The following is a 14712-nucleotide window of genomic DNA, read 5'->3' on the forward strand; positions in this document are numbered from 1 at the left end:
CATCGTCTTTTCACCATTCCATAGATATCAAGCAGCTGTGCCAACCCAAACCATTTCTCATTTTTGTAATTTTTTTTTTTTTTTTGACTGCTCTCTCTGATGTCATTACTATGTTTCAATGCAAAAACCATATGAACCAGCTACATATTGCATCTCTTTCACTGGGTTTTTTTTTTAAAGGGATTTATTTTCAAGTGGTGATTTCTGCCATGATAATGCTGATTCAATCATTATACCTAAGCCCCATTGAATTCAATGGCCCATCTTAATTGTATGGCACAACATGCATTAGACTCTCAAGTCTCACCTCAATATTTTCATGCATTTAGCAAAAGATAGATGTAACAACACATTACAGATCCAACAAACACTGCCACATAGCAAATAAAAAAAAACAGACAGTACCCAGAGCACTAGACTCCTGCAACTGCAGGATCTGTGGAGGGTTATAATGTACGTTGCCTTACCATTCCTATGGAGCAACCTTTACCGTGCACCAAGGCCAGCCCTCACATAGCAGATATATCACCTATTAAAAAAGGCAATTAGGTTAAGAAGATTCACTTCTTCCTGTATGACATGACAAATAAACAGCCGTCACATATAAGAATTTCTATCACCTAATTTATGATTGAAATGAAATAGAAGTTTTTAGTTACAGTTCCCAACAGCTATTCGATTAGTAAGTAATCTGAAATGGTGGTTCAGAGTGCATTCCATAATGAGCAAATCAATGAATTCCCAAAATGTTAGTGAGAAGCAGCAAAATGTATTTACATCAACAGAAATGACCAAAAACCCTTCTAGGCGTTCAGAATCTTCAGATGTCTTGACAATTACATTAAGGGAATGTAACATCAAAGGTAAAATGTGCAGCTGATGCTATTATATTGGGCCAACATCAGGTTTCAACCATAGGTTCAGGGCCAGATGATTCTGTCACCGTTGCTCGAGATCTGTTGGACGGATGCACCGAGTTGAAAAGTATGTCCTTGATAACCTGGGGAAAAAGATGGATAAAATCATGGTCCAGTGTAAGACATGGGTAAAGCAGCTTCCACAAAGACAGCAACAATACAAAAGAGGAAAAGAGAACAGTCGAGTCACCTGTGACATGAGACCATGCACCTGCTCGACCGTTATCTTTGAGCTATCACGAGTGATCTTAGCTAGTTGAGATTCTTCCTGCACACCATAGAAGTGACAACCCATTAAAGACTACTAGATATGGTAAAAATAAATAATACAGAATAAAGAAATGTAGAACAAAGAGATTAGAGCTAACATGTTTTTCAAAACTCCTAACCAAATTTGAATTTTCTTTTCAAGCGCACTAAGAGGAGCTGATTAAATCTTTCCAATTAAAGATGCTTTTAGGGGACACATCTCAACTGTGGATTGATGCATTTCAACAATGAAGTACAGGTTATAACCAAGATTTAGAGAAGCCTTAGAGAGAGAGAGAGAGAGAGTTAAGGATCTTTCAGAACCAAATCATCCCTTCAGAACCAAAAGGCTTATCAGGATGACTGGTCAAAGAGCTACTGTAGGTTAGTATCATTAAGTAGCTGCTCATGATGGCAGATAGCCCACCTCCCCCCCCCCCCCCCGGCACACACACACACAAACATGACAGATGGTCATGTTATTATCCAATTATGGTAGATTCTCTACTAAACTAGCCGCGAAATTTCCAACTTCTTCTAAATACCCTTCCAAAGTTCCTAGGAACTCAGTGTGGTGGTGTTTTTATTGGAAACTCCCTTTGCATCTGAACTATAAAATATTCTTTTGGTGTGTTTTAAATGCAGTCAGACCAACCCCCATTGTGTTTTTTGTGGATCTTGTATTGAACCCATCTGGCATCTTTTCTTGTCGTGTGATTGGATTAAGCGCATTTGGGCAGCAGGTCCCTGGATTTGAGAACAGAATTTCTCTCTCATCCTTCATTGGAACAAATGTGCAATGTACAATCTCATTTTCCACCCCAAACAATTTGATAAGCCACTTCTGAAGTGGTTTTTCTCAGTGTTTATTATCACTTGTTATTTTATTTGGAATCCTAGGAACAAGACGATTCATGGCTCAGCTAAGCCAGACCCCACCTGGGTTCTGCAGAACACTTCTCGATGGTTGACTGATCTTGATATTTATCCCCCATCCCCCAATTTCCCATGTGATGTATTTTCTCAGAATTTGTGTTTCTCCTTATACTTTCAGTTGTTCTATGCCTATATTACACTATCCCATTTTGGTTTGCACAGGATTCTCTCACTCAGTCTTATAAAGATTTGGGTGGACTTACTGCATCCTATTAGGACACATTGTTTTGGCTGCTGCAGGTTTTTTTAACACAGTTAACATTGTGGAAGCAGAAATTCTAAGCTTGGACAAGGGTCTTGATCATGCTATGCAGTTGAATTACAAGAATGGTACAATATGGTGCAAGAGCAAAGATGTGTTTAACTTTTGCCGACTCCAACAACCACGCGGCCCTGGAAGCTAATTCCAAGGCTTTTGACATTATCGGGAAAGATGATATCCCTATTTCGCTCCTCCAGGATTCTAGGATCTTAAATCTCAGTAACAAATTGACATTTTTTTTGTCTTCCAACAGCCTTCATTTTGCATCATATGGGAACAACGTAGGACCTATCTTGACTCTAATTTAATATATTTTTCTTTCTATCCAAAAAAAAAGTAATGTAGGAGAGATTTGAACGCTTCAAACAATCCCAGAACAGGATCTTAAACCAGGGAAAATAGATCACACTTATGAGAAACTCATGAAATGTTAAAGCTGATGGGTTAAGGGTATGGAACAGAATAGAAGAAAACCACACTATTAACAGTTTAGGGACATGGAACAGAACTGTACGGATATAGGTCTGAAACTTGGTTAATATCAATATGGGGCTGTAAATGGAGATTTCATATTACAGAAGATCAGATGGTCAGTTTGGTCTGAAACTTTTACCCAAAAAAATAAAGTTTGGTCTGAAACTCAGATCGAGTTCCTCTCTGGGGGGAACTAAAACTCAATCAAAATATTGGCCAGTTCTGATGGATGGATTCGAGTGTGGGTGGTAGACTTGGGAATAATAAATTAGAAGGTTAAGAGGACAGAATTAGAAACCACCAGAATTTAATGGCTGAACTTACTCAACAGTGGACCGATTGATGATAGAGGACTTCAAGTAACTTCAGAACAGTAGTAGTATGAGAAACACAAACAAGTATCATTTACCCGGGCTTCACACCGCAGGGTGTCGACTGGATCAAACACCAGCCCCTTCATCTTTTGATCAAACACCAAGGAAACTCCATTAGAGAAGCAAGCATGCAACAACAGCAGTGGTTATTCATAAAATCGTGGGCTATCTTGTGCCCTATTGAATTGCTTTATAGAATAATAGAAAGGAGCTGCAAGGTCCAAAATTAGAAGGTTCCCAATATAGGAAGTTTCCAATTGGTCCCCCTTCGCTTGGAATACAAGGCACAATCAGTTTCTAAACTGATGGGAACTAATTGCTGACAAATATTGTTCGAGAACTCATTTCGTTTCGGCATTTCGGGCTGACTGAAATATCCGAAATATTCGAAATTTCGGATATTTCGGTCGAAATATTGAATTTTTCTGGTATGTTTCGGTAGGTCATTTCGGTGGGTTTTAGGCCAACTTAAGGCCTGAAACTTCATGGAAACCCTATTTTAGGCTATATAAACACATTTAAATGTTCAAATTGCAAAAATAGTCACCCAAAATGGTGTTTTCGACACCGTGAAGTTGTAGATCGGCTTCCGGTGTCTAACATATATTTATTTTATCACAAACAAACATATTGATCATGCATTTCCCTAAAAAAAAACAATTTTGAGAATATGGTTTTACCTGGAATAGTGAAAAGGCTTCACAGATGTGCTAAGAAGTTTGAATCTTGTGTTCTCCAAGTGGTTCCGGCGTAGATGCGGTAAGGATTCAAATGGGAAGTGGAAGAATGGAGAAGAAATGAGCAAAAACCAAAAAACCAGAGCTGTTTTGAAGTCTCGTTTCGACCGAGACTGACGAAATGTGGTCTTTTATATAAAGGGGTTTGACGAAAATTTCGAAATCTCGCAAGATTTTGGAAAGATTTTGGAAAAATCTCAAGATATCATGAAATTTCGAGAATTTCGCTCGAGATATTGTATTTTTTCGATTCGAAGTAGCATTTCGTTTCGAGCAGCTCGAAATATTCGAAATTACCGAAATCTCAATCAAGATTTTGAACTATGCTGACAATTACTAATAAATAAAATAGAAAGTAAAAGCAACTAACATCGACTAGACCACTGGACTGAACCACTACTTAAATTGAACCAACCAGTTCACACAAGGACATAAGGAATTAAAATAAAAGAATTCAAACAACCCAAGATAAAATCATGACTGCCTAGGCAGCAGCCTCCTCCTTTAATACACCTTCAGATCTGCATCAAAAAGAACAAGGCATAACAACCTCCTTCAAGGATATCTCCTGATTTCTAGTTCGCACCAATATTAGTGCTCTGAAAACCAAGGTTCAGTGACACTATTGAAAAGAATGATAATGCGGAGATATTAATAACAACGATGCATCACATGAGATCAAGAAACAGAAATCACTATCTGATTTAAGGAAGATCAAAATTGTGATTAATTATGAAGGGAATCACACACTACAGACAGTAAATACTCTGCAGATATATCAGCATATGATTCTGAAATCAAATCAGGTAAAACAGTAGCTAAACTGAGATTTCTTAGACTCTTACTCAAGGAAGGAATCTCAGAAATCGATGGCAAGATCTGGTATTGACTCAAAACAGCAGCATAAGAGAGCAACAGAAAAGCAAATGAATATAGAGGGGAATAACAGAACAGTAGAATTTATACAGAAATAATAGGGTAAGAAATTAATATATGCACAGAGATGGTACTGACCTGTAGCTTAATGGAGAAAACAGGAAATAAAGAAGAATAGAAACATAAGAGAGAAAGGAAAGGAACAGAACCGTAGGGAGGGAAAAGAGGAGAGAGACAAGAGAATCCAACTCTAATTTTCAACTCAAAACAAATCATTTGAGGAGGGGGGGGGTACAAGCTTTAAATATATTTTTTTTAAAGGGAAATCGAAATATAGTCAAGCTAGACTATTTAACTAGTAAAACCATAAAATAAAACATCTAAAAGAACTAAAAGACTCTCTAATCTCAAAGAATATATTAATGGACCCCACATATCTTATCCACCTACTTAATCCCGTGTACTCCCTAAATCCCAAATTTTGGGCTAATAAAAGAGGCTCATTATATTAATTAAACGCAAAAATAAATGCTAATTAAAACCCAAAAATAATAAGCCCAAAGACCATATAACCCTTTATGGTGCAATGGTAAAGGTTGCTCCATTGGGGTTCGAATCTGGAAACAGCCTCTCTCCGTAAAAACAGGGGTAAGGGTGCATACATTATGACCCTCCCCAGACCCCGCAGTGGCAGGAGCCTCAACTGTATCAAACTGAATCCAGATAGGGTTGTTAGTTCAGTGGGATATTTAGGGAGATTTATTTTATTAAAGAATATAAGTAATCTTTTATTTTGGATAGGATACGTAGGAAGAGTTTAGCAAGTTTTTGGTTAGGAATCTTAGTAGAGTTGTTTCCTTATTGGAGCCTATTTCTTTTGTTATTTATATGCATGAAATCGATGGAGATTGGTAGAATGGAATGAAAATTTTGAGTTTTTGCTGAGTGTACCTGCATGGCCTAGGCAGCTTGTTGGCTGTCGTCCCCTCCTCCCTTCTTATTTCTTCCCCCTGTTCCCCTTTTTCTTTCCTCCTGCTTAATTGAGTTCACCCTCATGCTTAAGGGTGTTGAACGGTCCAGTTTCAGTGTAAACGGTTTCAACGGTTTCGGTTTAATTAGTTTCAGTCGTTTCCATAGAGCTATGGTTGCTAATGGATATCAGCAAAGCAATGCTGACCACACGCTATTTGTTAAAAGGGTGGGACAGCATATCACTATTTTGATTGTCTATGTAGATGATAATAGTGATCACCGGAAGTGATAAACAAGACATTCAGCGGTTGAAGACCTATTTGGGTACCGAGTTTGAGGTCAAGGACCTAGGCAGGTTGTGGTATTTCTTGGGAATAGAGGTTGCCTACTCTGCTAAAGGTATATCTCTTTCTCAGAGAAAGTATACTCTCGATTTATTGAAGGACACCGGGATGCTTGGGTGTACACCTGCTGATACACCTCTAGAACCTAACACACACTTGAAGAGTAAGAATGGCGACCCTATTGAAAAGGGCAGTTATCAAAGGTTGGTTGGGAGATTGATATACTTGTCTCATACCCAACCAGATATTGCATTTGCAGTAAGTGTAGTCAGCCAGTTTATGCACTCTTCTCACTTGGAGGTAGCATACCGAATCCTAAGGTACCTAAAATCCTCTCCTGGTAAAGGAGTCCTATATTCCTCACATAGTTATCTCTGGGTAACAGCTTATACTGATGCGGATTGGGCAGGCAGCCCAGATGATAGAAGGTCCACCTTTGGATAGCTATGTTGGAGGAAATTTGACTACTTGGAGAAGCAAGAAGCAGACAGTGGTTGCTCGGTCAAGTGCTGAAGCTGAGTTTAGAGCCATGGCACAAGGCATTTGCGAACTTCTTTGGCTCAAAGGACTTCTCCAAGATCTTGGATTGTCAATTGACCTTCCAATGAGACTCTATTGCGACAGCAAGTCCGCAATCAGCATTGCCCATAATCCAGTCCAACATGATCGCATCAAACATGTTGAGATTGATCGGCACTTTATCAAAGAAAAGCTGGAGCAAGGGGTCATCTTTGTTCCGTTTGTTCAGTCTAGTGATCAAGTGGCTGATATTCTTACTCAGGGAATTGGTAGCAAATTATGTTGTTCTATTGTTTAGCAAGTTGGGCATGTTTGACATGTATGTACCAACTTGAGGGGGAGTGTTGAATGTTCACGGATTACCCGTTGATCCGTGAACCGGACCCGGATACATTAAAGTGTCCAGGTTCATTATGCACATGTTGCACATGTGATTTGACTAGGATTTTATTTCCTTTATTGTAATGATCTCTGATTAAAAACAAAAGAGGCTGTGGGCACATTGTTCACAAGCCATTATTCAAGGATTTCAACACAAATAATGCAAACCAGTTTCTAGGCCAGAATAGCTTAGCAGAAACTAGTTCACAGCAGAATCTTAAACAACCAGATTAAGGAGAAACTTTACAACAGAACACAGAAATCTCAGAATGGTCCCAAACACCAATAAAATTCCCTATTCTATTAGGCAGATTCAGCATGAAACTTTGAGCTAAATCTGATAACATAATTAGGAGTTTCCCACTGCTACTGAAATTTCAGGTAGAAGAACTAGAACTCTTAAGAATCGATATTATTGCAGAAGAACAGAACTTCAAAAAGTTTAATTAACAGAAACTACTGTACGAAATCTAAGCACAATCAAGCAGTATCTTTTATGAATTTGCAACAGAAATAAAACAAAATTGACAAACAAACAAAGGTGCCGCAAGGTATAAAATCTGAGAGGCTCTGACCTTTGATCTTGACAAGAGAGATAAATAAAAGAGATAACCAACTAGGAATCCACCTAAGCCCCACTTGGAAGTCACCTAGCATACTACTGAATCCACAGAAGAACTTCAGAAAAACTGAAAGTTATATTACATAAGTCAGTGTGCCTGAAAGGCCGGCTACATGACATATACTCTCAAAATCTGAATCCAAACATGACTAGAAATAACTTAAAACCAACTAATAATCAAACTAACTACTTAATTGACCAATAAAAGAGTAAAAAAAATCTTATTCTAATAACTAGGGCTCCAACTTAAACTACGTAATAAAGTAAATATCATAATTCCTAATTCCTATCCTTATTTTAGGCCCATTAAAATGACCCATTTACAATGAAAACTCGTTGGAACAAAAGTCAACATGTATAGAGCCTAACCCCAGACTTATTTCCACTAAGATAAGCCCATTTCTATGATTTAACTGCATCAATTCCTCCCATGTTGGAAAAAAAATATATACTCAAGTTTTGAAGTGACGAAGAATCAGAATCACATGATCAATGTCAACTTTCCCATTCTGTTCGATGATGGAAATATACAGTTCACAGAAGATAATAATAATAATATGCATGAAATCAACAATGTGTGGATCCTTCTCGTCAAAGAAGTGATGAGGTAACACATACTCTATATAAACTCTTCAACAGTAGGAGCAGCATCTTGAGTGCTCATGTCTTCATGGTGATCATTCTTTTTAGGGAAAATTACATGTACCACCCTTGTAGTTTGCCTGAAACAAAGAAAGACCTGAAACTTCGTACATGACTCATAAACCCCTTCCTATTAATAAAAAACTACAACATTAACAATCCATTGGTAAGAGACTGTTAAGTGATGACGTCATGGCTCTATTACATGAGGAAATGATAAATATGCCATTCACTCATAAGAACCTCAAGAGGTGTCTGAGTCATTCATCCCCATCCCTGTCTCCGACTCTCCGTGCGACAACTCCGGCAACCAGTGGACATCCTTTGGTTGCAAAATATGCCATTTACCCTGCCCCTACTGTCTCAGAATTTACACTGCAAAGTCTAGCGGATCTGTCAGGGATGACGAATGAAAGGGATGGGTGGTAAGGTTGGGTGATGGCTCCCTGAAGCCACCTCAACCAGTGTCTCCGCCTCTCCACACTGTACAACTGCAGTGTGGGATAGCTACCGACATAATCAGATGGTGTGATTCTTGTTTATAATTCCTTCAGTTGCGGAAGACAACCTCCCATCGTCGAGACCGTTGAGAAGGATATCTGAAACAGGAGCTGAGCTCGAGTGATGCCTGCAACCGAAAAATGAGGGTGAGGGGGCATGAGCTGTAGGAAGCACAAGAGAGGTTTGGGTATGGAAAAGGAGAATGAGAACGAGTGAGGGAGGGTGTGGTTGTATGAGTAGCAGGGAGTGGGAGCGGTAGGAAGAACAAGGGAGGGCGGGGGTAGCTTTTGATTCCCGTTTGAGTCAGGTAATAACACCGGCTCTCAAGAACATCATCAAGAACGGTTCGATAGATCAGCTTCGCCTAACAAGTCTCCAACTTCTCCTGACAAATAGAGTTCAATGCCCCATCCATTACAAGATGTTGTCTCGTTGAATTCTCTTTGGCAGAGTTCGAATTGATTCTCAATCCTTTGACTGGCATTTCTGAATCTAGGGTGGGGTAGCAGGGACGGTTGTAGGGGCAAGGTTGAAGGCAATTCCGGATACCATTGCAAATCCAGAACGATGAGACGGAGAGCAGCTAGGGTCGGGTTCTGTATGGAAGGCATAGAAGCAGAGTCTCACCTCTGTCGGGTGGAATTTTGGTCAGCTGGTTGCCGGAGTCGTCGCACGGAGACAGGAATTAGGATGAATGACTCAAACATGAGGTTTGGGGAGGACGAAGACACCTCGCTCTTATGAGTAAATGGCATATTTGTCCTTTCCTCATGTAATAGAGCCATGACGTCATCACTTAACAGTCTCCTACTAACGAATTGTTAAGATTATAGTTTTTAATGAATAGGAAGGGGTGTACAAGTCATGTGTGAGAAGTTTCGAGTTTTCCTCTATTTTAGGCAAGCTACAAGGGAGGTACGCATAAATTTCCCTTATTTTTAAGTCTTTTTTAGCTACGACCTCATCTTTCATGCAATAGAATTGATCATCAACCTTAAGCACGTCTTCTTCATATGTTGGATCAGCAACAGAATTTTCTTTATGTTCATCCTCTCTACCTTGGGTCCTACAATCACTGCCTCCTCTTTGCCTTTTGTTGGCCTCTTTGATTTCTTCTACTTTCTCTTCAATTGTATGCTCCGACTCTTGGAAGTGAAGGAAAATATGATGCCTTGTAAAGGATCTGACTTCACCTTGAGTCCCTCATTCCTCTACAATTGCTATCTCCTTTTCACATTCACAATACACATCAAACTTGTGTCGGGAATTTGGATTCTCCTTTGCTAACTCATCCAAAGTAATTGAGTCTACTTCCACAGGCTCCTATTTGACTATTTCCATTTTTTTCCTTTGGTAGTGCTATAAGACAAAAAAAATTCAGTTAGGTACTTAGTTCTTCAACTCGTGCTTCATCTCTTCCCAAGTCTTAGGACCATGTTTTCTGAGTCTAAACCTTGCTTCATGGATTTCTAGCATGGACAGTCAATGGCATACAGTGATATGAACAATCAAAGCTTACTCTCTTCTGTCAAGTCATACCAATCAAGATATTCCTCTACAGAAGTTAGCCAATCAAGGAACAGTTTTGGGTCCAACTGTTCAGCAAAGTTAACAACTTCCAGCTTTTCCTTTTCAAAGTAAGTTTTGTTCTTAAATATACTCCCTCTTTGTTGTTTTATAACAAAAACGTCTTTGGATAACTTTCAAACCATTTCAGCCAGTTGGTTAATGGAGTTACGAAGATTACCAATATAATTGTTCTTGCTTTCACCACTGTTTGCCATAGGTCTAATACCAAATAATGTGATCTAATCTTCAACAACAAAAGTTCTGATAGAAAACTGAAACAGCAGGATTACACCAAGTTTAGGGAAAACTTCTGTAGCTTCCGTCAAACAAAACCGAGTAGGCTACGATTAAAGTCAATGGATCTGTTCAGCTAATAGAACTGAGTTGCAGAATATGGACTGAACCTGATCTAAATAATGCAAACCAATTTCTGTGCAAGAATAGCTTAGCAGAAACTAGTACGCAGCAGGATCTTAAGCAACCAGATTTAGGACAACTTTATAATAGAGCACAGAAATCTCATAATGGCCCAAAAATCCAATTGAATACCCTATTCCATCAGCAGATTCAGCCTCAAAGTTTGAGCTAAATCTGACAAAAGAATCAGGAGTTTCAGAGGAGTCCTACTGCCACTGGTATTTCAGGTAGCAAAACCAAAACGCTAAGAATCAATCAGACTTTTGCAGAACTAAGAACAGGACTTCAAAAAATTGAATAACAGAAACTATTGTATGAAATCTTAGCATAACTAAGTAGTATCTCGTATGACTTGCAAGTTGCAACAACAAAAAAACAGAATTGACTGACAAAGGTGCGGCAGGGTATAGAAATTGAGAGGATTTGACTTCTGATACTAATAGAAAGATAGAGAGACAAATAGAAGAGATAACCAGCCAGGAATCCACCTAAGCCTCACTTGCCTAAACGTGATATTTCATAAATCCATGTGCCTGAATTGCTGGCTACATTGATATATAGACTCAAAATCTGACTCCAAATATGACCAGAAATAACCTAAACCAACTACTAATCAAACTAACAACTGGCCAACAAAAGACTTGAAACAACTATTCTAACTAGGACTCCAAATGAAAACCCACTGGACTAAAGGCCCAACATATATAGAGCCCAACCCTAAAAATATGCCCATTTCTGTAATTTATCCACATCACTCTCTTTCCCTGTAGTCCAGCAATGAGCAAAAGGGAACATCCTCCAATGCCCGGAGCCACTAAGCATAGCATAAACAAAAGGGACCTTGTTTGCATCGTATAGAACTTGGTCCTTTCTTTTAAATTTCTCAGAAGTGCTAATTACTGTAATTTTGTATAGCTCTATGATGCAATTTTTCACATTTGTTAATTATTAAAGCTATTTCAGACTAATCTTGATGATTTATGCTTACTATATGTTATTAACGTTTCAAAAGCAGTTATTTATTTTTCCAAGAAGCGTGATTTACTTCAATCAGATGGATGACTCAAACTGCCCCTTGTGCCTCGTGCCTTGTGCCTTGGAAGCTTGGGTGTCTTTGCATGTATTGTTTGCCTCACCATGTCCCCATTACTTAAAACATAGAAAATTGAGAAAGAACGAGCACAGAGGCATTAAGGATAGAAATAAATGGACCTATAAACCGAAATTCATGATACCCATGCAATACTGTATTCTTCCACGCTTGTTCAGTAAAGTTATATTTCTCCAAGAACAAGGGCCCAGAAAGTAAAACAGTGAATCTAAAGAGACAATATTTCTCAACTCTCCAGAAAATGTCCATGAGAAGCAACAATGAATAAACAGATCCAAGATGCATATTTGAACACATGTGCATGACAAATCACTTTCTATAAAAATAGTTTGCCTAGTTTTCATTGGTTTTCCATTGTTTCTAGCTTATGAATGCAAAAACAACAGAGATCAGTACCATATCAAGTCCTATTATTGAAGCCACTGGCGTTTAATTTTAAACTGCAAACCAGACAAAATATGAATCAAACAAATCCAAATTTACCTCTTTCTTTCTTTGAGAGGGTACTAGAAAAGCTCCCAACCGTGAATGAGCTAATTGATTTTCTGCTTGCTCCAGCTTTTCAGCTGCATCATAGCAGGAAATACTCATTGAACTTAATTACGCCCCATGCACTAATGATAAGATTATACTGAATCAAAAATCAGATAACAATTCCTGCAAACAACTATGGTAGACTGAAAGAAAACCTAAACAAACAAAGTGAACAACTAATTTCAATAACAATGACAACAGAGATAGAACTCACCAAGATCCGAAATTTGGCCAGCAACATAGTCTCTGTTCCCCAACAATGGAGAAGAAGAAAGAGTATTCACCCAATACTTGTTCCATAGCAGATCCAACAGATGGGAATCAAGAGAAGACTTGAAATAGGTTATATCCAGTGAATAATACTGAACAACACAAACAAGCTCAATTAACCACCACAAAATTATGCATTCTTCACTTCTCTAATGCAACAGACGGGAACAATTCCTGACCTGTTTACAGTGTACACCGAAGTCTTCGATCTTATTTAGAGGAATAGTCTGATACTCCGATACTGGCTCATCCGGAGGCTTATACCCTTGAGGGTAGGTCCGGAAAGCTCCAATCTCAACTTTCCCAGCAGAAACAGTCCTTGTCGGGTCAATAACAACCGCCAAAAATGGCTCCTGGAATTGCTGGTTAAGCATCTGCGTTGAAACATCAATACCCGAAAGCCAGCATCCATAACCAGGATGAGAGTGATACCACCCGACCACATTCTCCAACCGCCCGGCCTAACACTCAAAACCAAGCAAACCCAGCTACTCTTAATAGATTGAAAGCCGAAATATCAATCACACTAGGATTTCTAGAGAAGGCTAATTGAATCCTTCACCTGACTACTTTTAAAAGATTGAAAGCAGAAGAAGTACGAATAAAAACTAGGGTTTCTATTGAAGGAGAATCGAACCCTTTACCTGCTTATTAGTCTGCGAATAATCGACCATATATTCATACGCATCTGCTTGGGCATTAACCCTAGTTTCTGTGCCTTCAACGGGTAATGCGAAGGCATCCATGACGATAATCGCATCACCATCGGTCTTCCCTTGCATCAACCCCATCACTTCAATGGTTCCACCTGAACGGGCATGAACGACCATCTTCAACAACGCGAGAGCAGAAATCTTAACCCTTTTGAAGTAGTGAGGATCGTTTGCCCATGGCTTCTCTTGTTGGAACTTGGCCTGTCCGGCCTCATCATAGAAGTAAATAGCGTCGGAATCCACCGACGGGGTTTCCATGTTTACTATGTTGTTCTCGAGCTCCCATGTTTGCTGCGCCATTGCTGCTGAAGAAGAAGAAGAGAAAGAATCCATTGATGGAAGAACTAAAAAGTGTGATGAGAAAAGGTGTTTTCACTTCTTCTCACGAACTGGTGAGAAGGGATTCAAGCTTTCGAAATCGCGTCCCGCGCTAATTCCAAAACCCTACCTCTGAGACTGAGAGGGACTTCGCTATATGTTGCTGGCTTTAAATCGTTACCTCTGCAAAACATATCAAAAGGAACTGCAGAAGGATCACTTCCCAACCCCCCTATAAAATCACAATTGTTGATCATTTCGGAAGTCATGTTATAGGGAAACCACCCCAGAATTTTTATCTCTTACAATTCGGACACCGTCCAATTCCCATACAATCCCTCACATGGGAGCTGAAATGACCACTTACCCACTGCCTGGACACTGCAGTGCGTCACAGACACAACAAGGCAGCGAAAAGACCGCCTTACTCCTGAACCAAATCCTCACTTTATAGGGAGGAGAGAGAAACACACAATGACACAGGCATGCGAATCATACTCCTGGACTGGAGAGAGAAAGAGAGAGAGACACACAAAAGGGCACAAGTGCGGAGGCCATACTCCTGCATAGGAAAGGGTGTAGGCGTGGAAACTATGCTCTCGAACAGCACATTTACTACCATTTGAAATTCATAAATTATTGGAAGTAATAAATTTGAAATTAAATTTGCGGAAAGATCATATTTACTACATCGGAGCTGGGTTTTTTTTAGCGTAGTTGCTTTGACAAGAAAAACCATGAGGGACTAAATCAAGCCTTGAATGAAAACATTGATACACAATGCGAAAGCCATACTCCTGCATAGGAAAGGGCGTAGATGCGGAAGCTATGCTCTTGGACAACATATTTACTACCATTCGAAATTCAGAAATTATTGGAAGTAATAGATTTGAAAAAAAATTGCGGAAATAACATATTTACTACATCGAAGCTAGTTTTTTTTTTTTTTTTCGTAGTTGCTTTAACAACAAAAA

General features: G+C 39.1%; 1 protein-coding gene across 1 annotated transcript; it reads right to left on the reverse strand.

Moving 5' to 3' along the window:
- Positions 1-683: 683 nt before the first annotated feature.
- On the reverse strand, positions 684-13836 carry LOC122667582 (COP9 signalosome complex subunit 5-like). The gene is made up of 6 exons (XM_043863914.1): positions 13352-13836; positions 12887-13168; positions 12652-12799; positions 12387-12469; positions 1108-1185; positions 684-1000 (listed from the first exon to the last, which is right to left on the reverse strand). Exons 1-6 carry the CDS (start codon positions 13751-13753, stop codon positions 902-904), a joined length of 1092 nt encoding a protein of 363 aa, XP_043719849.1. The 5' UTR covers positions 13754-13836; the 3' UTR covers positions 684-901.
- Positions 13837-14712: the final 876 nt, after the last annotated feature.

The sequence above is a fragment of the Telopea speciosissima genome, chromosome 7 (genome assembly GCF_018873765.1).
Source record: "Telopea speciosissima isolate NSW1024214 ecotype Mountain lineage chromosome 7, Tspe_v1, whole genome shotgun sequence".
Lineage (NCBI taxonomy): Eukaryota > Viridiplantae > Streptophyta > Magnoliopsida > Proteales > Proteaceae > Telopea > Telopea speciosissima.